The 24,904-nt window shown below is 44.8% G+C and overlaps 4 protein-coding genes across 8 annotated transcripts in view; 2 read left to right on the forward strand and 2 right to left on the reverse strand.

Moving 5' to 3' along the window:
• The window catches only part of LOC111604682 (elongation factor-like GTPase 1), an 89,177-nt gene extending 81,354 nt beyond the window's left edge, over positions 1-7,823 (forward strand). The window contains exons 6-7 of the mRNA XM_023322847.2: positions 2,704-2,897; positions 7,722-7,823. Coding sequence (XP_023178615.2) covers positions 2,704-2,892 — 189 coding nt within the window. The 3' untranslated portion in view covers positions 2,893-2,897; positions 7,722-7,823. The remainder of the gene's footprint in view (positions 1-2,703; positions 2,898-7,721) is intronic.
• Positions 3,081-6,860, reverse strand: LOC111604685 (proton-coupled folate transporter). 2 transcript variants are annotated; one of them, XM_023322852.2, is made up of 6 exons: positions 6,781-6,860; positions 5,809-6,047; positions 4,091-4,861; positions 3,682-4,020; positions 3,297-3,625; positions 3,081-3,244 (listed from the first exon to the last, which is right to left on the reverse strand). In XM_023322852.2, exons 2-6 carry the CDS (start codon positions 5,821-5,823, stop codon positions 3,118-3,120), a joined length of 1,581 nt encoding a protein of 526 aa, XP_023178620.2. In that variant the 5' UTR covers positions 5,824-6,047; positions 6,781-6,860; the 3' UTR covers positions 3,081-3,117. The 2 variants fall into 2 exon arrangements, with proteins under 2 accessions (XP_023178620.2, XP_023178621.2); XM_023322853.2 differs by having other exon boundaries at positions 6,824-6,853.
• A 1,002-nt stretch (positions 7,824-8,825) lies between the features above and the next one.
• Positions 8,826-12,285, forward strand: LOC111604684 (protein scarlet). The gene is made up of 9 exons (XM_023322850.2): positions 8,826-9,139; positions 9,356-9,405; positions 9,472-9,608; positions 9,668-9,973; positions 10,034-10,540; positions 10,603-10,755; positions 10,826-11,067; positions 11,906-12,006; positions 12,090-12,285. The coding sequence occupies exons 1-9, from the start codon at positions 8,826-8,828 to the stop codon at positions 12,263-12,265; spliced, it is 1,986 nt and encodes a 661-aa protein (XP_023178618.1). The 3' UTR covers positions 12,266-12,285.
• Positions 12,238-24,904, reverse strand: part of LOC111604680 (adenylate cyclase type 6) — a 46,963-nt gene continuing 34,296 nt past the window's right edge. The window contains exons 16-30 of one of the 4 annotated variants that reach the window (XM_023322842.2): positions 23,361-23,505; positions 23,200-23,294; positions 22,637-22,796; positions 22,473-22,570; positions 22,290-22,380; positions 22,110-22,223; positions 21,165-21,320; positions 20,260-20,420; positions 19,731-19,864; positions 18,336-18,445; positions 17,090-17,259; positions 16,847-17,028; positions 16,663-16,787; positions 13,980-15,140; positions 12,238-12,291 (exon numbers count right to left, since the gene is read on the reverse strand). In XM_023322842.2, coding sequence (XP_023178610.2) covers positions 12,262-12,291; positions 13,980-15,140; positions 16,663-16,787; positions 16,847-17,028; positions 17,090-17,259; positions 18,336-18,445; positions 19,731-19,864; positions 20,260-20,420; positions 21,165-21,320; positions 22,110-22,223; positions 22,290-22,380; positions 22,473-22,570; positions 22,637-22,796; positions 23,200-23,294; positions 23,361-23,505 — 2,932 coding nt within the window. In that variant the 3' untranslated portion in view covers positions 12,238-12,261. Of the gene's footprint in view, positions 12,292-13,979; positions 15,141-16,662; positions 16,788-16,846; positions 17,029-17,089; positions 17,260-18,335; positions 18,446-19,730; positions 19,865-20,259; positions 20,421-21,164; positions 21,321-22,109; positions 22,224-22,289; positions 22,381-22,472; positions 22,571-22,636; positions 22,797-23,118; positions 23,147-23,199; positions 23,295-23,360; positions 23,506-24,904 lie in introns of those variants that run through there. The other 3 variants (XM_023322844.2, XM_023322845.2, XM_023322846.2) reach the window with 3 other exon arrangements.

A 24,904-nucleotide genomic window follows, 5' to 3' on the forward strand; every position in this document is an offset into this window, starting at 1 on the left:
GTGTGTGTGCGTGTGTGCGAGTGTGTATATTTTTAAGCTGAGCTCCGAGCCAGCAAGTGCTTATCCAAGTGGCTGTGGCAATCCTTTAGGCAGTTGCTGTGGCTGTTGCTGTTGTTGCGCTTAAGTGGAACGTGGTTTGCATTGTGCGCGCTGTCAAAATGACGCTCGTCGAGGCTGGAGGCTCGAGGCTCGAGCTCGACTTTGCAGCGCATGCGCAACGGACGTTCCATTTGTGTTGCTGCTGCTGCTCGCAGCACTCTGGCTGCCTCTGCCTCTGGCTGTGGCTGTGGCTGTGGCTCTGTTTCTGGCGCGCGATAATAATCTCAACTGCGGGCCGCACTTTGCTTATATATATATATATATATTTTATTTTTTTTTGCCCCTTCCTCTGCCTCGTTCCCAATTCTGTTCAGCGCTGCGCGTATTTCGGTAGCTGCCGCGTAAATTACCTGCATGCGGACAGGTAAACATACTCAAACACACACGCACACACACATACGTACGTACGCTTATACAAACAATCAGTCGAGAGTATCCGACTCACGCGTCTCTCGCGTGTTTCGTCTTTCACGAGCAGTATCAAGTCACATGTAAGAAACTGAAATATATGGAATCACATAGGCTATGTATCGTAGCAGCATTAAGATGTGCTCCTGGGCACTAAGTCTTAGGGAATCTCTTTGGTATGCCAAGCTCCTTCTATGATTTCATTGCTAACTCTAAAAATCCTACAGCTGGGCCAACTCTATGAGCTTTAGCTGAGTATTACTTGACTTAAGAATTTCCTATAATATTTTAGACTTGTTTTTGCTGCTTTTCCATCTTCTTTTAACTTTAAGATCGAGCAACTTTCGTATATGATGATATGATGATGATATTTTCATCTAAAACCTCTGCTTAGTTCTTAGTTTCAGTTCTTGAAGAAGTTCTCTGACTAAAGCTGGCTTCTATGCTCTATAAACCTGGATTTGTTTGGGCGTTTCTTATGGACCGTGATCTCGCCTGCAACACTGACCTAACTACCACATGAATATAGTCTTCTTATTATATATTTTTGATGCTCATTCTCTCATTTGAATCATGCTTGGCTCTACCCGTTTAGCCCCTCTCAAGGCACTCAAATCCTGTTCTGCTTTGCTTAGTTTCTCTCAGTGTATGCTGCCGATCGCTGCTCATTTGTCTGGACCGGCTCAGACGCAAGCGCTGCGCACTTTTGGAGCACTTCAGCTGCCAAAGGGCTTGAATTCTTTTGTGTTGTTCAACTTGACGAACCGTTGTGCGTTGGGGAAAGCAGCGTTGCCTGCTAGCTGCTTGTGCGCATGTGCAGAAGGATAGCCAACAACAGCTTGAGCTGTAGCTGGGGATTGCCCTGCCTTGGCCTGGACCGCGTGTCGTCTTTGCAGATTACGTTGGCTACTGCTGCAGCCAGCTCCTCGCTTGCTTCCCTCGGCTCCTGCTCTGCGCCTCTGCCTTGGCCTTGTTCGTTGTTGTTAAACAAGCGAAACGTTGTGCCCGATAATCATCTACATTTGGGGCTCTGGGAGCACAGTTTAGCGTAGTGCGAACAGATGCTGCTAAGAGAACAAGTAAAAGTGCTCAAATAGAGTATGCTCGACTAGCGCATGCTCTGTAAAGGGTTGAGCTTGAATAAGTTGTGCATAGATTGAGATAAGAAACCTCTAAGCTAGAGTTGAAGGCGAGCAGATGGAGAGAAGATGGGATGTTCAAGTACTCAGTAATAGCTTCTGATGGTCTTCACTGGTCCTTGGGTAAGGGCACAGCTACAGCTACAACATGCAATTAGAGATTGTCCAAGTGAAAGGCAGTCATCTCAAGCGCACTCTTTGGACAGGGATTCCTTGCGATGCTCCTCATATGCCAGCTGGGATAGACAAATATCCATGATTAAATCGCTGCGATCCAAGATAAATTCAAGTTGACTATAAAAGTTAGTTTCGAACTCATCACAGTGACCTTCTAGCTGTCACACTCCTGTGCTAATAGACCCCTCTTCAGTCTTTGTACAGGGCATAGTTAACAAAAGTTTCTTTGCGCACGAACTGAAACCAAATCCTGTTGCAACTCTTCACTCAAGCTATTCACAAAAGCAAAGTTCCTGGCATTGAGCTGGCTTTTCGTTAGGGGCCAGCCGTTCCGCAGAAGCAGCACAAAAACAACGCGGCTCGACACCCGCCTGCTGTGCACAACAAAACACAAGCAGGCTGGCTGCTGGTGCTGGCTGCTGGCTGCTGGCTGCTGGTGCTGGTTGGCAATCATCAATCACTGGCAAATACTTCACGCCATTCACTAAAATTCTGCGTATCCTGGCGTGCCTTATCACGCAACGAACGCCTTTGTGTCCTTTCTATCCCACTTGGTATTGAAAAAGTCATTAAGGATGCGCAACAGCCATTTGAATGTCTTTCCAGACGGGACACTCGAGGCACTCGAGCGTAACAATGAAGATGTGAAAATGCACGCTTTCCCTGATTGCCAGCACACACACACACGCACACTCGCACACTCATAAAATATCACGTAAAGCAGGCGCAGGCGCAGGCGCATAGACCCAGCGACGCCGTCGTATATACCCTATTGTCCTCGCTCAAGTGGCCCGCCTTCGATTCCGTTTTGTGCCCAAATGAATTCCTGGAAAACTTACTCAAAACAGATCTGCGTGCTTCTTCTTCTACTTCTTGGCAGGTGATTGATATTGATCCCTTCTGGCTGCCCACAACCGAGGAGGAACTAATGCACTTTGGCGAGAAGGCCGACTCAGCAAATCGCGCCAAGCTCTACATGGACAGTGTGCGCAGGCGCAAAGGACTCTTTGTGGACGAACAAGTGGTGGAGCATGCCGAGAAGCAGCGCACGCTCTCCAAGAATAAGTAAAGCAGGTAAGTTTGAAAATAGAAATTTTTAGCCTCAAGCTAGGAGTAGTTGAGCTCAAGGAGCTGATCTATAGCTGCTGAAGAATATATGTACCTTAGTTGGCCAGCTTAGATAGAGAGCTTGAGCTGCATCACTGAGTGGCAGGGTCAATGCAAGTCGAGGCCAAGTTTAAAAATAGAAAATTGCTTGTCTTTTATTAGCTTAAAACACAGATAGTTGTTGAACTCAATGAGTTGCTTGCTCCGCATTGTTTGTGGACGCCTGCACATCCTCGTGCCTAATCAGTCCACTCTCCTTCTCCGGCACCTCGGGCACAGCCAAGGAACTTCTGCCCAGCACAATGTGGATGCAGCTGCGAAAGCAAAGCTTAAATAGAACTCAATTAGTTAATGGGGCTTACTTACAGCACCAGCAGAAAGACGAGCAGCTGTGTGGCCAGGGTTAGGAGGAAGATGCCGCCTCCATGATTCGTTTTGAGCGTCGCCCGATAGATCTGGGAGTAGCAAACGCCGCTGATGAAGGGCACTGCATTGTCGCAAACGGAGAGCAGAGCAAAGACCTTGCCGCGCTCCGACTGGGGCACTATTTTGGACGTCATCGAGCGTATCATTGGCCCAACTATGGGACCCAGACTGCAGACAACGGCGCCGACATACAGCAGCGTAGGACTAGGCGCAAAGTAGTAGAACAAACGGGCAATGGCGTGTGCCCAGGTGCCAATGAAGATGATGGTCTGCAAAGGCACTGAATAGAGCTGCGAGTTGGCAGAAGGAAGTCGAGAGCACCCACCGTATCTCGCCAGCCGAGAAGCTTATTCATCAACGGCACAGCCAGGAGCATTGCAATGACAAACGCCGAGGACTTGAAGGTCTTAAAGGTGCTGTAGGAGCCAACCTGCCAGTTGAACTTGTCGAATGTGTACATATACAAGTAGTTTCCCTCGTCCCGCTGGAAGGTGTAGAGCGCCATGCTAATGAGCAGGATGTAGAGGAAGCTGCGTCTGTGACCACGTCGAGGCTTGGTGAGCACCGCTATGGAGTCCTTGATGTGCTGCCGATCAAAGTAATCGCCCCAAAAGCCACAGCAGCCCAATTCACGCAGCGAGCGCTGATTGGGTGTCGTTTGCCACTGAATGAAGAGAACGGAAACGGAGACAGAGGTTGCAATTGAGACTTCTCTTCGGGCAGCCGGAACTCACCTTCAGAGCCAGCAGCGTGTAGATGATGGCAAGCAGCAGGAGCGTTGCGTTCACTGCGAACATATCCGCATAGGACTCATTGAATACATTGTAGAAGAGGTATGAGCCGAGGGCTACGCCCGTTGGCATCGCAGTCAAATAGACTACATCCAATATGGTCACCCTAATGGTGCGTTGCTGCAACGTCGTTATATCGGATATGTAGGCAAAGCAGGAGGCAAAGATGGCCACATCAGCGCCAGTTATGGCCGATGGCAACGTTGCCGTATAGATTATATACTCCACCGGCCAGGTGGACATCTTGGCATTGACCACAACCATCGTGGAATAGATGAACTTACCCACCAGACCCATCAGCAGGGGCAACTTGCGACCGCGACGATCCGAAAAGGATCCTAGAAATAATGCTAAGATAATGGGGAAAACATGCGCCGCGATATTCTCCCACTGATAGAACCAGGCTGTGGTGTCCAGTACCTGTTTCTTATACTCTTCGTTTCCTTTCTTATGGATATTCGTACAGATGTCGTCGCTTAGCTTATTATTGACACGGCAGGCCTTTTGCAAAAAGAAGTTCTGCTCCACCACAGAGGTGATCATAAAGGCGAACATATATAGGAACATGGTTGGCTCGACTGAAATGTTTCTGATGAAGTTCATCAGCCATTGGCAGAGACTGCGCCGCTGTGCCGTAACGGCGATGGCATTGCTGACGCTGCTTCCCCCAGAGCTGCTGGCAATGCTTGTGCGTCGCGCATTTTCTGAGTAGCCCTAAAAATATGCAACAGATTTGCAAGTTCATAATTGAAAAAAAAGAAGGAGAGACAGAGAGAGAGCGCATACGCTTATTGAGTGTATTGTGTTATTAAGCCTGTCGCACTCACAACAGCTTAGCAGTGAGTGCTTTACCAGAGAGAGAGAGAGAGAGAGCTTTTACTGAGCACGTTGACATACACTCTCCAATGACGTCAGTGTCCGACGCTAAATTTAAGCTTGATTGTGGTATATGGTTTTGTTAGTGTACAAATTGAAACCGGTAACGCTGTATTATATGCACATGTGTTGCGACTGCTTCCCCTCAACTTGTATGAATTATCGACGCTGCATACAGTGCTGATAAACAAAAATGATTGTTCAATAGTTTTCAGAATAAAAAAAAACAAGAAATGTGTGCATGAATATTAATTGGAAGTGTTTGTTTTCAAGCAAGAAATTATTTCTACGAAGAACATGCACATGTAGATGTATGTATATTTTATAAAAATAAATATTTTTATTTATATTAATAATTAGTACTGTTAATTTCACAATATTAAAAGCACCCCTCGTCTCAATATTCTTTACGAAAGCAAGGCTTTTAATATTGAGTCGTGACTGAGCTTAATTTTCGCGTAGATCTATCAACATAACACATGCATACGTTTTTAATGTTTACACGAACATACACACACATACATATCTGTATGTATGTGTGAGCTTTTTGGTGCTGCTCGTTTAGTACAGTAAATGCTGCACGCAGCAGCAGATGTTGGGACGCTTCTTATTGGCACAATATACGTAATGGTAATCACATAACTGAACGCGCGCATATGTTTGCTTTAGATTCGATATGAATTCGATTTGTGTTCTTGTTCTCTTGAAAACTTTTGCTTAAATTTAGCAACACATAACAAAATACGCGCAATGTCAAAAAATATCGCTCAACAAGACGGACTCACCTCCGTAGCGCTCATTTCAGTTGAGCGTCGTTTACTGCTCTGCGAGCTCTCAGCAGCGTGTCGCTTGTTGTTGCTAGTTTGCTCTATGGATTAATTTGTTTTTTTTTTTTCGTTTTACTTTGCTCGGTTTTTGTAGTTCCTGTGAGCAAAGTCAATGCTTTAGCATAAAAGCTTTCAGAATGTGCTCGCTCTGCATGAGCAAAGCTTTTCGAGCTTTTAAAAATTTGAATTGTTTCGCGCTAAGCCAATAGACAGAGATTACTGATATGCACGTATCGGGTTTTTTTTTTCACTTTATATAATTAAGTTAATCGAACGAAACTTAATTGTTTACTATTTGTACTATTTATATTCAATTTGGTTAAAACTGGTTTAGTACGCGCGTTTGCAGGGTTTTTTTTAACTTTACTGCTAAGCTTATCTAAGCCCTATTTTTATTTTGTTTTTGCCTGTTGTTAACGCGCTATCCGCCTGGGTCATTGGTGTCTGGTTGATAAGCTAAGAAGCATTGATAAAGACACAGAATTTAGGATACCCTAAAAGTCAGTATCAGTATCTCTATGATAACGATAACTGTTTCCTAGGCGCTAGCTGAGATTTCTGATCGCACTCTGCTATATAATGCCAATAGTCAGACACTATTAAACAGTATACTTCATGAATACAAATGTATATAGGCTGCAGTCGAAACACGTCAGTTTAAACCCTACCTTTTTTTTGTTAATTTCAATTCCAATTTCACTTTCTAGCACTAAAGTTGATTAAACTTGACGTATAATTAGATTTTCGACGGCCATAAAATTTGTTATGGATTATGTAAAGGGGCAAAGATCCCCAATCAGATAGGGCATATTCGCAATTGTTGTAGCTACAACGAGGTGTAACTTCAAAGCACTCTGAGTAGAGGGGATTTAATCTTCGGCTTGCCGTAAGTAAGATTTCGTGACAATGCACTTCACTTGTTGTTTATACATTTCGATCAGCCTCTGCCTAGAATTCCCGGTGTTATACACACATTGACGACAGCGTACCGCGCGACTAAAACGCTCTCAAACAACTGCCAATAGGTGAAGCTAAAGAATGCGTCTTATATTCTACACGTATCAAGTAGCGTTGATAGAGCTAGTTGCATGCACTCATACGATTAGCGACACTTATACAGATACATAAAAATATACAAATACATACATATATATTTATTTATATACATATGTGTGCATGTATATATACCAGCTTGTTGAAATTTTTTAGTTTTCATTTTAAGCAGCTGAAAGAGAAGAGTGTGTACAGGCAGTTACTGCAAATTTTATACTAGTACTTTAATTAAGCAAATAAACACAGAGTTTCCAGTCTTTACCTTAGCTATATGTATTTTGTTTATTCATGATTATCAGGTTATTAAGATTGGGTTAGTCTGTCGCCTTTATCATTCCATTTGATCTCTTAAAACAACGAGAGCAAGTACACAAGGCAGATAACATATACGCTTATAGGACCGCATGCAAGCAACATGTAAAGGAACCTCCGTATGAACAGAAAACCATATGAACTCTATGCAACTGCAACTGTCCATAAACTAACATGAGCTTTGAACTTAACAGAGTTCGTTCTTAACAGAGAAACATTACCGTTGCAGTGACACTGCTGAGGTCCTAGCTGCGGCTGCGCTGTTAGAGTGTGGAAGGAACTAATTCAGTGAACAGTTTAACATGACGATATGAAGAGAGAAAGAGAGAGAGAGAGAGAGAGAGCAGCTAAGATCACAGATGAGAGTAGTTGGAAAGCTCATCAAAAATCAATAAATCACTAGCAGAAGCACGCAGTATAACATACAATTATAAAGTCTCGCTTTACACTTAGAAAATTTAAGGTTAGCACGAAATTAATTAATTTATATTATCTTCTACTTGCAGATGCTGCCTCAGCACAACTCTAGGATATTAGCCAGTTTCTCGTTGTACCACAACTACACACAACATTCCTGGCACATTTTTAAAAATAAAATTTATATATTTTTGAAGTTAAGTTTTTAGTAAAATCAAATAAATAAAGCATGGCAGCAAAAGTTAAATTGCTTAATATTCTTTACTGATGCATTGTATTCGATTTAATTGTAAAGCATACTTTCGCGCGTCGAATTAAAACTGCGCCATAGTAAATGTTGCAGCATACTTTTGGGCTGCACCAATTATGTTTAATTGGAATGCTTTTAAAGCAGCATACTTTTGTGCGGTATTGGAAAACATGCCGTGTGCTCAAATTTGGGGTTTTAGGCTGGACCCAAAAAGTGCACAATTGGTGCCGCTATAAATTCAAATTTTCGTGGGTACATTCAGCAGATGGTTATCTAGCAAGGCGAAAACTTCAGATTTTTCGGCTGGACCCAAAAAGTACTCAATTGACGGCGCTTAAATATTATATTTTTGTAGATCTTTAGGCTGAACGCAAAAATTTGCCCAATAAATGTAACTTTTATGTCGTAGGGTGGAGTCTAAAAATGTAAGTTTCAACTTTCGTGGATGCATTCAGCTGACGATTCTGCAGCGAATTTTTAGGCTGGACCCAAAAATGTGCTACATTTATGCAGCTAAAGAATTATACTTTTTAGTGAATGAAATACAATTGATTGCACTTGATTTTTCTCAGTGCAGTTAGGTAAATAATTTATTGAAATTTTCTTTACTTTTTTTATGCAATTTTCACTGCTTCTGCTATGCGCGGTTTTCCCCCTTTGCTGGTTGAGCGCTTGTCTGGATGGCGGCTTGTTGGGCTTCCCAAGGCCTGGAGGTAACCCGAGCTGCAGCTTATTTAGTCGTTGCTGCTGCCACGCCCAGCCGCTCTAACCCTGACAAAGATCAAATGCGGCTAGCCACAGTAACGAGTGCAGACTGTAGTGGCAATCGCTGGCCTGTCGCTGCTGCCTGTCGCTCTGCTTAGTTGAGTTTAGTTGAGAAGCAGCTGTCGAACGATAACCTCGTGAGCTGCGGACGCTGTTTGAGAAAGAAAAGAGATAAAATATGTCAGATACGGATAGCAGGCGGCTGGAACAGCACGAGCTGCAGGTGGTGCGCATTGGCCAAGGCAACGGCAGCTCCAGTGATAATGCCAGTCTGGACACCACGCCGAAGCTCTCCAAGCGCAACAGCTCAGAGCGCAGCCTGCCGCTGCGCAGCTACAGCAAATGGTCGCCCGTGGAGCAGGGCGCGACGCTCGTTTGGAGGGACTTGTGTGTCTACACGAATGTGGGCTCGGGGCGTGGCATGAAGCGGATCATTAACAACTCAACGGGCGCGGTGCAGCCCGGTTCGCTGATGGCTCTGATGGGCGCCAGGTGAGACGAGTTCAAGCTACGCCTCAGCGCACCTCCAAGCGTAATCGATATAGTTGCGTCAGAGTGGAACAAGACCAGAAAAATTCCTCTAACTGGGTTATGGCTAGCATCTTAATCTTTGACTGATAAGCGCAGGGCTTAGCGGCCACTAAATATGTGTAGTTTTATTTTCGCGCCCAACTTAATGGCAACTCATCTCCCACCTCTCATTCACAGTGGCTCGGGCAAGACGACGCTAATGTCAACACTGGGCTACAGGCAGCCAGGTGAGTTATATGCGCCGATAAGATAAGCACTCACTAGATCTGGCTGCATGAACTATTTCCCCTTAGCTGGCACTGTGGTTCAAGGTGATATACTGATCAATGGCCGGCGCGTTGGTCCCTTTATGCATCGCATCAGCGGCTATGTCTATCAGGACGATCTCTTCATAGGCTCGCTCACTGTGCTGGAGCATCTGAACTTTATGGTGCGATAACTTTGGCAGTTCTCATTGCTAGCTACTTGTACAGCTTCTCTTGGTTGCAGGCCCATCTGCGCTTGGATCGGCGCGTTTCCAGCGAAGAGCGTCGCTTGATCATCAAGGAGCTGCTGGAGCGCACGGGTCTGCTTTCCGCCTCCCACACGCGCATTGGCAGCGGAGACGATGAGAAGGTTCTGTCTGGCGGTGAACGCAAGCGTCTGGCCTTTGCCGTCGAGCTGCTCAACAATCCGGTGATTCTCTTCTGCGATGAGCCCACAACGGGACTCGATTCGTATAGCGCCCAGCAGCTGGTGGCTACGCTGCACGAGCTGGCACAGAAGGGCACCACCATCCTATGCACCATTCATCAGGTAATCAACCAGTCCTGGTTCCACTCCCATCTGCCGCTCCAATGCCCATCTCTATTGCAGCCCAGCTCTCAGCTCTTCGACAACTTCAACAATGTGATGCTGCTGGCGGATGGGCGTGTCGCCTTCACGGGATCGCCGCAGCATGCGCTGAGCTTCTTTGCGGACCATGGCTACTATTGCCCGGAGGCGTACAATCCGGCGGACTTTCTTATTGGCGTGCTGGCCACAGATCCCGGCTACGAGCAGGCCTCCCAGCGCTCCGCGCAGCATCTGTGCGATCAGTTCGCCGTCAGCTCGGCGGCCAAGCAGCGCGATATGTTGGTCAACTTGGAGATTCACATGGCGCAGTCGGGCAACTTTCCCTACGATACGGAACTGGACTCCTTCCAGGGCGTCGCCTGGTACAAACGCTTCCATGTCGTCTGGCTGCGTGCCTCGCTGACGCTGCTACGCGACCCGACCATACAGTGGATGCGCTTTCTGCAGAAGATGGCCATGGCCTTCATCATTGGCGCCTGCTTTGCGGGCACCACGGAGCTAACGCAGCTGGGCGTGCAGGCGGTGCAGGTGGGTTCAAATGTCGCTTACCTTGGTCTGCACTAGCTGCCACTCCGTTCGTCTGCTTGCAGGGCACCATCTTCATCATGATATCGGAGAACACCTACCATCCCATGTACTCCGCGCTGAACATCTTCCCTCAGGGCTTTCCGCTCTTCATGCGTGAAACCCGCTCCGGCTTGTACACCACGGCTCAGTACTACGTCGCCAACATTTTGGCCATGGTAAGTCATTGTCTGCCATCATCATCATCATCATCATCATCATCATCTGCTGCCTCTGGTTTGTTTGCAGCTGCCTGGCATGATTATCGAGCCGCTGCTGTTCGTCGTCATCTGCTATTGGCTAACAGGATTGCGTGCCACCTTGTATGCCTTCGGCATTACGGCCATTTGCGTTGTCCTGGTGATGAATGTGGCCACCGCCTGCGGCTGCTTCTTCTCCACGGCCTTCAACTCGGTGCCGCTGGCGATGGCGTATCTCGTGCCGCTTGATTACATTATCATGATTACGTCGGGCATCTTCATCAAAATTAGGTAAGGTGAAGAGCTTCGAATAGAGACCTTTTCTTAGTCTCGGACGTACCCTGTACAACTTTTTATGCAGGGAGTGTGTGTGTGAGAGGAAGTGAAAAGATTAGGTGGGATATAAGTCGGATGAAGTGAAGGAAGGCAGGAGTGTCGCTCGTTTGTTTGGTTGGCAGTGTATCTAAGAGGCGTATACTTGATGAGGACAATGACTGAAGTCCACTTGGCCTGGAATATCTAACTATCTAGAGTTGTAGTAAACCTCATTAGCCAGCAGTTAAGCAAGTAAGCTGCATACTAATTTATAGTTTGACTTGACATACCTCGTCTATCTTAGCGTATATCTTTTATCTATTTATTCGCTGCTCTCAAAGTCTATATGTTAATCCCTATATACTCTTTTCAATCCTTTCTTATTCTATCTATCGATTATATACTTCCCTCAACAGTAATCGCTTTGGCGTCTTGGCTTAAGCGCAATTTGAAGACCATAAGAAATGACTTCCTTGATAATTAGGGTAAACTATTGCAGGGTACATTAGAGCTGAGAATAGCTCGAAGTTAGACAATTTTAATGTGGTATGTGAGCTCACTTTGACAGATAGATAAACGAATTGCAGGGTATATTCCAGTTAGTCACTCACTCACGATATTTTCTAAAGACCAAGAGAGTTCGAAAACTCAGATAAAAGAATGACAGGGTATGCTAGTTAGTCTTCTTTTTAAACATATCTCGGAGTTAGATTTGGCATCTGAACTCTCGTTGATAGTTAATTAATAGCATTACAGGGTATATTCTAGTTAGACTTGCTTCGCTTACTTGCTTTTCCCCACTGCATTTTCACAGCTCGCTGCCTGTGGCATTCTATTGGACACAGTTTCTATCCTGGATGCTCTATGCGAACGAGGCCATGACAATTGCCCAATGGTCAGGCGTGCAGAACATAAGTGAGTGAGAGAGGAGCACATACTCCTGCTGCCAGCTCAACTAACCCACTCTCCCTCTCTCTCTCTCGCCCTCTCACACACAGCCTGCTTTGGAGAGAGCGCTGATTTGCCCTGCTTCCACACCGGGCAGGATGTGCTGGACAAGTATAGCTTCATAGAGGCGAACCTCTATCGCAATCTCTTGGCCATAGTCGGCATCTACTTCGGCTTCCATCTGCTGGGCTACTACTTCCTCTGGCGCCGCGCGCGCAAGATCTAGGCAGAAATTGGCGCCGCTTCGTTTTGCTGTAAATACATTTGCATAATAAATGTTAAATAATGCTTTTTATTAACAACAATTTTATTGCGACACACATTTACAGTAATTAACATTGAATTTAAATTTGAATTTGAATTTGAATTTGAATCTTGAGTTTTAGTTTGAGTTTGAGTTTGAGTTGAAAATGAATCAAACTGCGAACTACGTTAAACATTTAACATTTCCACTGAAATTGACACAAATTGTACTTTGATATATGTTTCTTATTTATATATATATAACTATATATATAGAGGAGCTTTGTAGCAAAACTTAGTTAAATTATAGTTTCAAGTCGAAGATAAATGTTTTCTCAATTACAATTTCGAACTCTTTCGGGTTTCTCCTTGAGTCTTCAAGCTAAAACTATGTAACGCAAGTCTATAAAATAATCTATACATTTATAATAGAAATCACAGCGAGAATTGATTTTTGTTTTTATCTTCTTTTTATACGGTATATCTGCTCTTTGGTTTAGTTTAGTTTTAGGTATTCCTTTATATAATACATAGAGTTAGTTTTTATATTAAAATTTAGTGTTGTTTTTTCAGCAACATTGAGACGCACACAGACACACACACTCTCTCTCTCTCACACACACACACACACATATACACATATAAGTCTAACACACACATAAAGCGCTTTAACATTTTGAGCTTTGGTTAGTTTAAAGTTCTAGTTCCAACTGCGAGTTCGATTTGATTTACCCTCATATCATAACAGAATTCTATATAGATTCAACATCTTTCACTTTCTCTTTAGAGCTAACAAATTGACTCGAGTCACATGTCTATAAAGTTTCGATACATTTGATGGTAACAAAGCTTAGAAATTGCTGCATTTGTATACCCTGTAGATGGAGTACAGTTGCGCTACTAACAGCTACAAATAGTATATATATATATATATATATTTATATAGGAACCTGGACATAGTGCTCCCCTTATTTAACTATACATAACTCTAGCCTATGGCAACAGCTTATTTTTCGGTTCGAAATTCGTTTTTTGCTGTGATATGCAGGGTAGTCAGCCTAGTCGGATATGCCTCGCTGCTCAACGGAACAAACAACAAACAACAAATGCGAGATCAATAGGAATAGTTGGGAGACGGACTAAACAACTCTTAACTCGCTAAGCCTGACTATCTGGCAACGCCGCTTTGTCTAGTCGGATATGCCCTCGTTGTCAGGGTGCTTGATAGGTAGAGAGAGAAAAAATACTGCTGGAGCATGCAAAACTAAGCAGTTTTCAACTTCTTAACTATATAATCTGCGTTTTAACTCTTCTAGCAGCCCGGCGATCTGGCAACGCTGTCAACCTAGAATCGACTGTGTGTCTAGTCGAATATGCCTGAATGTTGCCACATGCTAACAAACAGCTCTCAGAGCTCTATAAACCATCTCTTCTTTACTTAACTCTTCTAGCCGCCTGGCGATCTGGCAACGCTGTCAACCTAGAATCGACTGTGTGTCTAGTCGAACACGCCTGAATGTTGTAGCATGCTAACAGGCAGCTTTTAGAGCTGTCTACATCTGTAAAACTTCTTAATCTTTTACTCTTCTAGCAGCTCGACGATCTGGCAACGCCGTTGCTCCCTCTACTCGACTGCATTTTATACATATTTACATTTAGTTTGGCCATCAACCAACAGCTGCTGTTTACGTGCTAACCTGCTGCAGCAGCCCTGGTCGCTGAGCGCTGCCTCCAGCTGGTGCCAATCCGCCGCCGGCGCCTCCCGGGCTGCTGCCAGTGCTGCTGCTGCTGATGAGGATCATGCTGCGACTGTTGGGCAGCACGAACACCTCGGTGGCCAGGCCGATGGGGCTCATCGATTGGGATGTCTTGATGGGACTGCGATTCGGCTCCAGGCTGGCTGTGCGCGGCTGCCAATCCAGCGCCTGGCATTGAGTGGCGTCTGCTCCAGCGCCGGCTGCTTCGCCGCTCTCCAGCGTGCCGGGCGCTGTGTGTGCCGAGCTCTGGCTCTCATTGGAGAGCAGCCGGGTGGTGATGGTGCTGCTGCAGCTGGTGGTGCAGCTGGCGGCCATGGTGCTCACCGAGCGGCGCTTGCGCTGCTGCTGCTGCACATACGCAGCTGTCGTGGTCAGCGTCTCGGTCACGTGGAAGCTAACGATGGTGTCTCGCTTGCGCAGCGTCGTCGTCGCCGAGCTGCTGCAGCTGCCCTCGCTGCGCAGATTCTGCTGCTGCTTGTTGCTCAGATCCGAGAGGCTGATGTTGTTCTTCAGCAGAATCTCCAGATTCTCAATGGAGTCTTTCAGTGCGCTCTTCTCGTCCCGTGCGATCTCCTCCTTGAGCTCAGCGACCAAGGTTCTGGGCGCTGTGGGCGTGGCACAGCTGTCGGCATTCGCTTGATTCGCATTGCGCAGCAGCACGGGCAGCGCGCCAATTGTCACCACACTGGAGCTGTTCGAGATGCTGGGCGTGATGCCCGTGGAGCTGACATTGGTGCCGAACGAGGAGGAGATATTGTGCTGTCGGCACAGAGATTTGCGCCGCTGCGCCGTCAAGTTTTGCATATTGGAATTCAAGTCTATGTCATCCTCCTCGTCGTCCTCGTCCACATGCACATCGTCTGGTGGCTCAACTGTGGCCGGAGCAACAGTCTCAATCACTGGCGTCTTGTCAGCTTCCGCTGGCATCTTCTCCCCGACGGCCGTCGCCAAGGCCTCCACGGGCATGGCGGGCGTCGGCTGCTGTGCCTTGCCTTTCAGAAAATAGGTTATCATGGAGCCCTTGCCCTTGACATTGACGCTGCCGCGGCAGGTGAGCTCGTAGCCGCGGCACTCTAGCAGCTGCTGCATCTCCTGGGTCACCTGGACGCAGGTATTGATTTCATTTGGGACACGAAACGTGCAGCAGCAAATAAGAGTGAAAACAGAGAGAGCGAAAGAGAGGGAGAGTTGAAGAAAGATAATAAAATAAATTGTAAGTGACAAGTTCATTGGCAAAGCGTGCAGCAGCAGCAGCAGCATTTGCTTCACACACACACGCACACACACACACAATCAGTGGCGCAACCTGTGCTCAATATTTCATGATAACACTCAGATAACCCCCCGCCGTCGTCAGTCCGTCTTCTATAATATTATCCCTTGTCCCGCTTAATAATTTATTTCTCTTTGCAAATTTTCGTGCGCTTCGCTTTTATCGGCGACGCACGGCAAATAAAATCAAATGCGGCAGCTGTGTGTGGGTGTGTGCACGTATATTTATTTAGGATAGTGTGTGTGTGTGTGTGTGTTTAAGTTTCAGTGCGTGGGCACTTTCTAATTCCCATGAAAATTGTATGAGGCGCACAAGGCGTATACTCAATATGTGTATAAGGCTGTGTGGGTGGGTGTGTCTGCAGCAGCCTGTTGCCCAATTGGGCAGCTATTGATTGGAGCGGCCTGGGCTACCCAGCTATAGACAAGTTCTGCTCACATAACCTATGCTTTCCACTGATCGAATTAAGCGGGCAAAGAGGACTGAGTAGAGCAGAGCCAGGGACTCGAGCACTATTAAGTCTTGCGACTCATTAAACATAGCTTGAAATAATTAGGAGACAATGTCCAAGACTAAAGCAGCTGGGAAAAGCATCTAAAAAAGTCTAAAAGTTAAGATAAATTACAGGGTATTCGCTTAGTTGTTCAGTCTAGGCTCGCTGCTGAGCTCATTTATTTAAAATGACATTTGACTGGCTAAGCAACTCGACACAAAAAGCAATGCTCAGTTGAAAGCTGAACTTTACTTGCATTGCAGCTCAGTCACGCTGCCTCCCTACAGCCTTAGCTCGGGAAATATAAGAAATCTGAACTTTGAGCAGACACACAACGCTGAATGCTTAACTAAAGTCATACTAATTTTTATGATAATCTCACTACACTTATTTTAGAACTTTTCAACTTTGTATGTTACTCTATATAAAAGAATTTACAGGGCATCTGCCTAGTCATGCAGTCAGCTGCAGCCTTGCTCATTGCTTTTAAGTGACATTGGATGGCTAAGGAATCTGATAAAAGAGAAGCGACCTCAGGTGAAAGATGACCTTTCGTTAGTTCAACCCACACAAGCAGCTGTGAGCGACCCGAGCGCTCTGCATGAAATACAATCAATTTGAGATAAAAAGCCTTAACTTTTGGTTTGCAAATTGCATTTGAATGCCAGTTTAAAGCAGTTAACAACTTCTAACAATTGTGGTTATTGCTGTTGAAAGTTATGGCAATAAGAAGTTATGATTCGCCTTTAGTTGGGGTCTAGTCTCGTCTCGTCTCGTCTCTGTCAACTCGTGCTCATTTATTTTAAGTGACATTTGTCTGGCTGTACAGCGACACAAAGGTGTGCCGTTCAACTCACCTGTATGTGATCGACCAGACCCGTCGAGTCCATGCGGGAGGCCACGTTCACGGCATTGCCCCAAATATCATACTGCGGCTTGCAGGCGCCAATCACACCAGCCACCACGGGTCCAATGTTAATGCCTGACGAGAGGATAAAGAAATTAAATTTGAAAAAAGTTTCAGCCACATCTCTGTCCCACCTATGCGCATGCGAAAGTTGTTGAACGAGTGCATGTTGACCTCCTCAATCTTGTCGAAGAGCTGCAACGCGTAGTCGGCCATTGCGGTGACATGGCTAAAGTTCACCTGGTCGCAGGTGTTGGCCGTCAGCCCAGAGGCAGCCATGTAGGTGGCGCCCGTGCTCTTGATTTTCTCTATGCAACTGCAAAGCGACAAACCATGTTAATAACTCTGTAGGAAATCTCTCGCCTTCGCCCACTCACCGGAAGCGCTCCTCACTCAGCAGCTCATCAAAGTCGGCAATTATTTCGTTGAGCAGACGCAGACATTCGACGCCCTCGTTGTTGCCCTCCAGCTCCACGTAGAACTCGGAGAAATTTGGTATGCTGGCAAAGAGTATGCACACGGAATCGCATTGCTCGTGATACAAATCCTGTGCACAGAAAGTTCAGAGTGAAATTGGAAGAAGTATATATAAAATTGATGTGCATATTGGATGTATATATATATGACTTGTATATATACTGCTTAGCTGCTATACGTGCTGTGCTGAGGTTAGTTTTTCCTCTCATTATTTAAGTTATATTGCCTTTCTATGGCCTTCATAGCTTCGAGCAGATAGAAATTAAATTTCTTATATGCTTAGCTCACTTTTATTCTTCTAAAACCCGTCTCATATCGTTAGCTATATGGCTTTTCGATCGTCTTCTTATCTTCCATTGTATAAAAGCAGCTTTAGCTTGAGAAATTTATTTCTTTCATATTTGCTTCGAGTTTTTATTTTTTATTTAAATATATTTTATTAAATATATTTATTTAAATTTATTTTATTAAATATATTTATTTAAATATATTTATATTGCTTTCTTAATTTCTGTATGAATTCTCAGTGAAGTGTTTTTAAAGCATTGAGTTAATGCGAGGGCGCTCAGCCTGTGTGCTAGCCTTGACGTGAAAGAAAGCACGAAACGCGGTCAGCTTTGGTCCAGAGCTCTCTCACACACACACACACACGCACACAGGGAGCAGCTGAAGCAGACCACACGTCGGCGGTTCCAAAATGTGTGGCTGCTCATGTGATTTGGTTAAAAGTTGTTGATTGCACACTTAATGTGGCAAGTAGGTCCAATGCCTGCCCCGCAACGCTGATGCGTGTGCCCGTTACGCATTGAAGCGTTGCAAGCCGCAACATTTATATATTATACATATATATACGTCGCGGCCAGCGGGCATGTGTGGCAGCAGCAGAAGGAGAAGGTGCAGATAAGGCAGCAGACGAAGGCTGGATGCTGGCATGCTTAACAAACGTCCACCTTCCAGCACTGCTCGACTCAGATGTGCTCTGCAGTTGCCCTTGTTACTAGGCACAAAAGTTTTCAAGCTTTTTAAATACGTCGCAAATTGCCAGCAACCAAATACCCACACACACAGTTATATTTACAGTAACACAAGCATTCATATATATATATATATATATATTTGTTATATAAAATGCTTTTTAATACTCACATCGAGATGCTTCTCGCGGCTCAGAAAATGCTCGGCGACATGCACGGGCAAAATATTTTCGAGCAGTTTCCGATTATAAGCCTGCAAATGCTCCATATCCTCTTTCTCCTCTGCATTCCACAAATGAACAAAAAGAGAAAAAAAATGAGAAAAAACAAACAAACAAAAAATATAAAGGAAAACAAGAAGAAGCAAAAAGGGAACCAGAGAAGAGCAGAAAAAACAGGAGCGTGAAATTGAAATATCAGTTTATCAGTTAACCGAAGCGTGAAGCGCACAGCTAAGAAACGAGAAGAGAAATGAATGGCAACAGTCGGCAGTGCACGACTAGCGATTACCCTAGATTATGTGTGTCTGGTTCAGTTTATGTGGAAAAGTCTGAAAGCTTGAGCATATATGAGTATACTATAAGAATGATGGGAAACTAAGCTAATACAGTTGAGTATATTTATAAAGTATATTAAAATAGCAAAGGTGTGAAAAATTATATATATATGAATATATTTTTCTATATATCTATATGCCATCTGATTTGCCCTTACATGGAAGAGTCTTTGAGCTGTCCACGTATAAGTAGTAGAGCCCCTTTCTCAACTAACTGGCACTCCAACTTAAACAGAGTTATATATCATCTATGAATCACCTCTCAAGCCCAATATACCCCATTTTGGCATGCTTAACGGACGAGGCAACAAAACGAGAAGCGTAAAAAAGCGCTGCATAAGCTACAGCGTCCGTCAAACACGAGTCTGATTGTTCAACTGTATTAGGCTGCGTGTGTGAGTGCTCGTGAGTGTGAGTGTGTGTGTGTGCGTGTGTGTGTGTGTTTGCACTAATACTAATGAAAAGCTCGTTGAACAACAGCGCAAATGGAAACGCAAAAGATGAGCAGCAAAGCGTTGGCATCAGCGCATCTCATCGACAATTATTGCACGGGCCAGGGACAGGGCTGTTGTTGTTGTTGCTGCCAGACAAACAGACAGACAGACAGACAGAAGGTCGGACAGTTCGTCCGTCACACAGCGAGACATGTTTGATATATAGCTCGGCAGTCTCATTTGCTAATTAGTTGCAAGTCAATATTAAAAATAAGTAACGAAGCTCTAATGAGTTGAACAGCATTTTTTAGGCTCCACAAAGTGGAATTTCAGTAGAAATTAAATTTCGATAAAGCTTTAATGCAAATTTAAGATGAGAAAGAGACTACTTGATTGAAACTCGAACTCCAAGCCTATGAAACCTTCTAAAGTGTTAATCAAACTTAAGAAGATTTCTCCTACAAATACAAAAAACTATATCTATTTATAGATCGGACATCTCTAAACCGCTCAAGTCTGGAAAAACTCCAGTTTATATAAAAAGTAATTCAACACAGCAAAAGACGTTAAGACTCACCCGTTGCCTGCAGCTTCCAGATGAAGTCCAAGCGATAAGTGGCCTCCGTTTGATGGCTATGGAAGATCAGGGCGAGCATAAATGCAAATAGGAAGATTGAGTCAATTATATAGCGCAGCAGGGCTTCCTCATTGCTGCTCAGTTATACAATTGCAGACGTCAGGCGGCAGTCAGCAGCAGTAGACCAAGTTATTCCAGTCCATTAAGACGTAATGCCAAGGAGGAGCCAACGCAAGGGGCAGGGAAATAAGGAAAAGAATGTTGTTAATGTAGTTGCGAATGCCAAGTCGCAGCTGGCATTCGGTTGCCCTGATAAATGAAGCCAAGTGCTAAATACAATTTTAATGCAGTTTGCGGCTGCTGCAAATGCACTTGCAACATTCCAACAGGCAGGGGCCAAGAGGAAGCTGCGCCAAATTACATTACGGCATAATTCGTTTTCAGCAAGATAAAAGAGCGGGATAGAAGGTTAACCAGAGAGAGAGGGAGAGGGAGAGGGAGAGGGAGAGGGAGAGGGAGGCATACTTACGCCAAGTCTGCGCTGATTTGCCTGCTGCTCACATATAAATACGAGGAGCAGGCCATGTAGCTGCCAGCGGCCAAAAGCAGCAGCAGCAGCTTCAGCACTATGCGCAGCACTTGGTACGTGGCACAGCACATCATCGAGAGCAGCGTTAGCAACAGAAATGTCTGTCAAAAAGAAGTGGCAACAAAAGTAAGTTAAGCTATATATGTGAATCTATGGCAAGGCAAGGCAAAGGCTAAGACATTTCTTAGCATGTGAAGCTGAGCAATGTGTAAAGCTGCAACTAAATGCAGCATGTATGCTATATATGAAGCTAATATATGTCTAGCTATATGCTAAAGTTCTAGTTATATACAGACAAAATCGATATTTATCGATACAGCTCAACTTAACAGCAATCGATTAAATTTTTGCTGCGCAATAAACACTATTCTGGCAAGAGTTAAGTGATTTTTCCAAGACAGACGAACAAGAGTACAAAAGGTAAAGAAATTTGCAGCAGTAGATGATCAATAGAATGTATATTTTATAGTAACAGCTTGCCGCTTTCATTAGCCAGTTATATATGTTTGATCTACATTAAATATATATCTATAGTTATATCCTAGAAGACTATGCTTTCCTTGAACTATTCCTTAGTTAAATCTTTCTTCTGGCCTTAGCTAGACATCTATATCATATGTGTATATCTTCCAGTTCCAATTCTAGTTCCAGTTCCATTATTATTTATGTATTTCAAATGGTTTCACACTTTCCCAGCCATAGTTCAAATCGTTCCATATCCTTTCCCTTAAGCTATTTATGTAACTCTAATTATATGCAACATTTACTCTTGTTATCTCTGCCTACTTCAGCTCCACTTCCAGACCTTAGCTAACTTAATTAACACCAGAATATTCATTACTCACATTATACGCAAAATAGAAATCACAGTTTGCCGCAGGCAGCAGCTGCAATTCCTGCTCCAGCTCTAGATCCAGTTGCTCCACCTGGCTGCTGCTGTTCAGGTGCAGCCAGAGCCATTCGTTATGCAGCAAATCCAATTGACGCATTGATTCCTGCAACTGGAGAAAGAAAACAATTACAATTGAAAGCTAATTAGCAGCTGGAAGTGTCATAACGAGTGCTGCTTCAGTTTAACGAGGCGCCTAACACGCACTCTCAGCCAATGGCTATAAAAATAAAAACGTGGCTAAATGAATAGCGAATGCGGCTCCAAAGTGCCATTAAACGTGGCCAGCAAACACAGAGCGAGAAGCAGCGAACGCGACACAAGTTGACAACTAAATGTCAAAATGCTGGCGGCTGGCTTTGAACCCAGACACAAGTCGGAGTTGCCCCGCCTGGGGGCCATGTGGCAGGTAACAAGTGGCACACAAACCCACACACACACACACAATTCATGTATGAAACGTGGCTCGCACTTTTTGTTAACCTACCCTGCCACGCCCTGCCATACAGCCCCCTGCTCATTGTTGCTTGTCGTGTTGTCTGCACAACTTTAATGGAAAAACTTTTGTTTTGTCGCGTCCCAAAGGCAACAACAACAACAACAGCAGCTGCTTGGGGAGCGCGCAATGCAAACGCCCTCAAAAATTGTATTTGAGCTGCTACAAAACAAAAAATAAAACCTAAATTTCATTTTTATTATTTTGAAGTTCACTTAAATGTCCAAAGAGCACAACATCTCATACAGATCTGCACGCAATTTGTAGCGCGCACAAATTATGCAGAAAAAAAAAAAGAAACAAAACCAAACAAAATCCAAAGAATTTGCCATTTGAGGGATTTGGACATTGTTTATGTTATTATAAGTAAAAAGCACAACTTAAGTGCTTCAATTCGTTACTTACCATGGCCAGCAACGTGGTCAAAACAATCAGCGAAACAGTGGCAAAGGCAAAGAACTGCGACAAGGTGCGATTACTGTGAATGCGCAACGAGAAGCGCTTCACCAACAACGGAAGCTGCGAAAAAACAGAAAATATATAAACATTGATGGGATTAGTCTTAGGCTATGCTATTCGACTAACCTTCACATTGATTTCATGACCAGCCACCAAGAAGACCAGCAGAAGCAGCAGCAGCAAAGCGCACATGGACAGCAGGAAGCAGAGTGGGGATCTAGGGAAGTACATAAAATAAACAACAAACAAGTATTTACATATATATATATACATATATATAAGTGATTAAATTCATCATAAGCCACTCACGTGTCAAAAACCACAAAGCGCATCAGCGTGGTGCCCAGCAGCACAAGCAAACTGCAATAGAAGTAAACGCAGAGCATGCGATCCGGTTCGCTGGCATACTAGAGTTTTGTGGCACAAAGGATTAGGGCTAAGTCGCAGCTTACACCTGGGTACAATGCACTTACCTTGCGCTCCAACGCGTCGCTCTTGAAGCACAATAACAGCGATTGGCAATGCTCGGCGCGCAGATGATCGATGCTGCGTGCATCGATGGCGCGCATCAAATACTCATTGACCTCATCCTCGGGATCCTTGTGGCTCTCCGAGCTGTCGCCGAAACCGAATCTGTGCAGGAAGTGGGTGATGTGAGAAGTGCAATGAAAGCAGTCTGCTAGAAACTGAGCTGAGCTAGACTGGGTTATACAATCTTAACAGCTGCAACATAATTCGTTAGATAGTTTTGCCTTGCGAAGACGCTAAGCCAAAGCTCAAGGTGAGACTATGAATACGTCTCTAGCAATGTCTTAATGAAGGCTTATCGCTGGAAGGTATTCCAAGCTAAAGTTCTTTACAATCTTTGTCTATTATTTCCTGCTTAGCCTAAGCTGCCTCAAGCTCTATTCCCACCATTTCCCACAGGTGCGTTCTTCCTCTCAATCACGCTTTCTCCTGTCATTCAACTGCTTCACTCAGTTCTATCGAAGGCTTTTCGAAACTTGTTCCTCCATCAACATAGTTCACAACTTACTTGGATGTGTGCTTCTGTGCCGTGCCGTGACCCATCATGCGCAGCTCCTTGGATATGTTGCCATTTACCTGCAGGCGATTGCGCGATTTCTTGTGCTGCAGCATGAAAGACAATGAAGCATATTGTGGCAGCGGTAAGCGGAGTTTAGCCCTAACACTTACCGGTCTGTATATATCGCCTGGCACTATGAGATATGTCTCGATCTGATGATCCTTAAGATAGGAGTTTCTGTCAGCTCCCTTGCCCTCCTCTACCTCGTAATCGCCATCCAAACACTTGAGAGTTTCCTTGGTGATGTGCACGCGACTGAAAGGAAACGAAAGGAAAGCAAGTGAGGCAGAGCGAGGTTACATATTGCATGATTTGTGGACTGTAAAAGGGCGGGGAGGCAGGACCAACATTGTCAACATGTGGCTTTGTTTTTTGGTTGCCATAACCACAGCGATTGGGTCTGTCGCAGCCATTACGTGGCATGTGGCATTACAAGCTGCAACTGCCACGCCTTGCCGCCCTTCCGTTCCCCTTCGCCTGCTGTCAAGGGGGGATGCTGTTCAGTAAATACTTTTTAATGTATTTTTATAGTTGCCGCAGTAGGGCGCTCTCAACTGAGCAGCTTTATTATATTATCGTTATGCAGTGCCTGTGGCATGTGGCATGTGGGTACGTTGCATGTACGCCGCGGGGCAACTAGCTGCACATAAAATAAAGAACAATCGAGCCAACAATAGAAGGCAACTGCAGCCATGTTGTTGACTCTATTGATAATTATATGGCGCTTTGTTATGGATGACCGCAGCTGCAGCTACAGCTGCATCTCCAGCTCCTGCTCCAGCTCCTGCTGCTGCTGCGGCACTCAAATTGCCGCTTATCAGGGCTAAGGGAATTTGCATACAACCTGCCTCGCGGCCAACTGCAGCTATTTGCTTTTAATTTCGCTCAAGACAGGACTAACAAATGAGTTGCCGCTGCCGCTGCCGCAGCCGCAGCTGCAGCTGACCCACATTGAAGGCAAAGTCGTGCCGAAACAAATTGCTCAAGTGTTGTTGAAAGTGAAGCAACCGAAGCAACTGAATCAACAGCAGCAGCAGAAGCAACAAAAGCATTAAGTGTTGGCCAGTTAACGTGGGTGGGCGGGGGCGTGGCATGCAACAACTGCATAATCGATTCGACGATTGGCTCGAACGTGTGAGGGCGAAGTTCGAGTCACTTGACTTGCCAATAACTTGGCACCCACACAAGCCACATAACACACCCACTATGCACACACACACACACAACATACACTTTGCGGCTGAGTATGCAAATTTGTAGAACGTACTCGATACGAGTACAACAAAAATTACAGCTATTACAGCCATTACAGCCACACATTGCAATTGCTTCAACGACAGCGACACTTGGCCAAGTGTTGAGAGTCGAAAGGTTGCTTACAAAACAGGAGCGGATTCGGCAAGCAAAGGGGGCGTTTGATTGAAAGTTTGCGGAAAGTGAGAGAAGCGCATAAAATAAAATTTCAATTATAGCAAAAGCTGTAATTATTATTTGAGCAACAGGAGCGGATGCAGCAAGAAAGAGGTTATATATAATATATATCTATATATATATTATACAGAAATTATATAAAGAAGGGGAGCGGACTCAATTAGCAACTCTTTCAGCTTAAATAATAATGGAAAAAGAATTTATTAGTAGTGGAAGCTTGACC

This window comes from Drosophila hydei, unplaced genomic scaffold, assembly GCF_003285905.1.
Source record: "Drosophila hydei strain 15085-1641.00,03,60 unplaced genomic scaffold, DhydRS2 tig00000283-arrow-arrow-pilon, whole genome shotgun sequence".
NCBI lineage: Eukaryota > Metazoa > Arthropoda > Insecta > Diptera > Drosophilidae > Drosophila > Drosophila hydei.

Bases quoted from the DNA above. Each gene is read 5' to 3' on its own strand.
- LOC111604684 (XM_023322850.2), top strand. From the start codon at position 8,826: ATGTCAGATACGGATAGCAGGCGGCTGGAACAGCACGAGCTGCAGGTG. The intron at 9,406-9,471 runs GTGAGTTATATG...ATTTCCCCTTAG, and splicing joins ACTGGGCTACAGGCAGCCAG to CTGGCACTGTGGTTCAAGGT. The intron at 11,068-11,905 runs GTAAGGTGAAGA...GCATTTTCACAG, and splicing joins GGCATCTTCATCAAAATTAG to CTCGCTGCCTGTGGCATTCT.
- LOC111604685 (XM_023322852.2), bottom strand. The intron at 3,626-3,681 runs GTGGGTGCTCTC...GTGCCTTTGCAG, and splicing joins TTCTCGGCTGGCGAGATACG to ACCATCATCTTCATTGGCAC. The intron at 3,245-3,296 runs GTAAGTAAGCCC...TTGCTTTCGCAG, and splicing joins CTCGTCTTTCTGCTGGTGCT to CTGCATCCACATTGTGCTGG.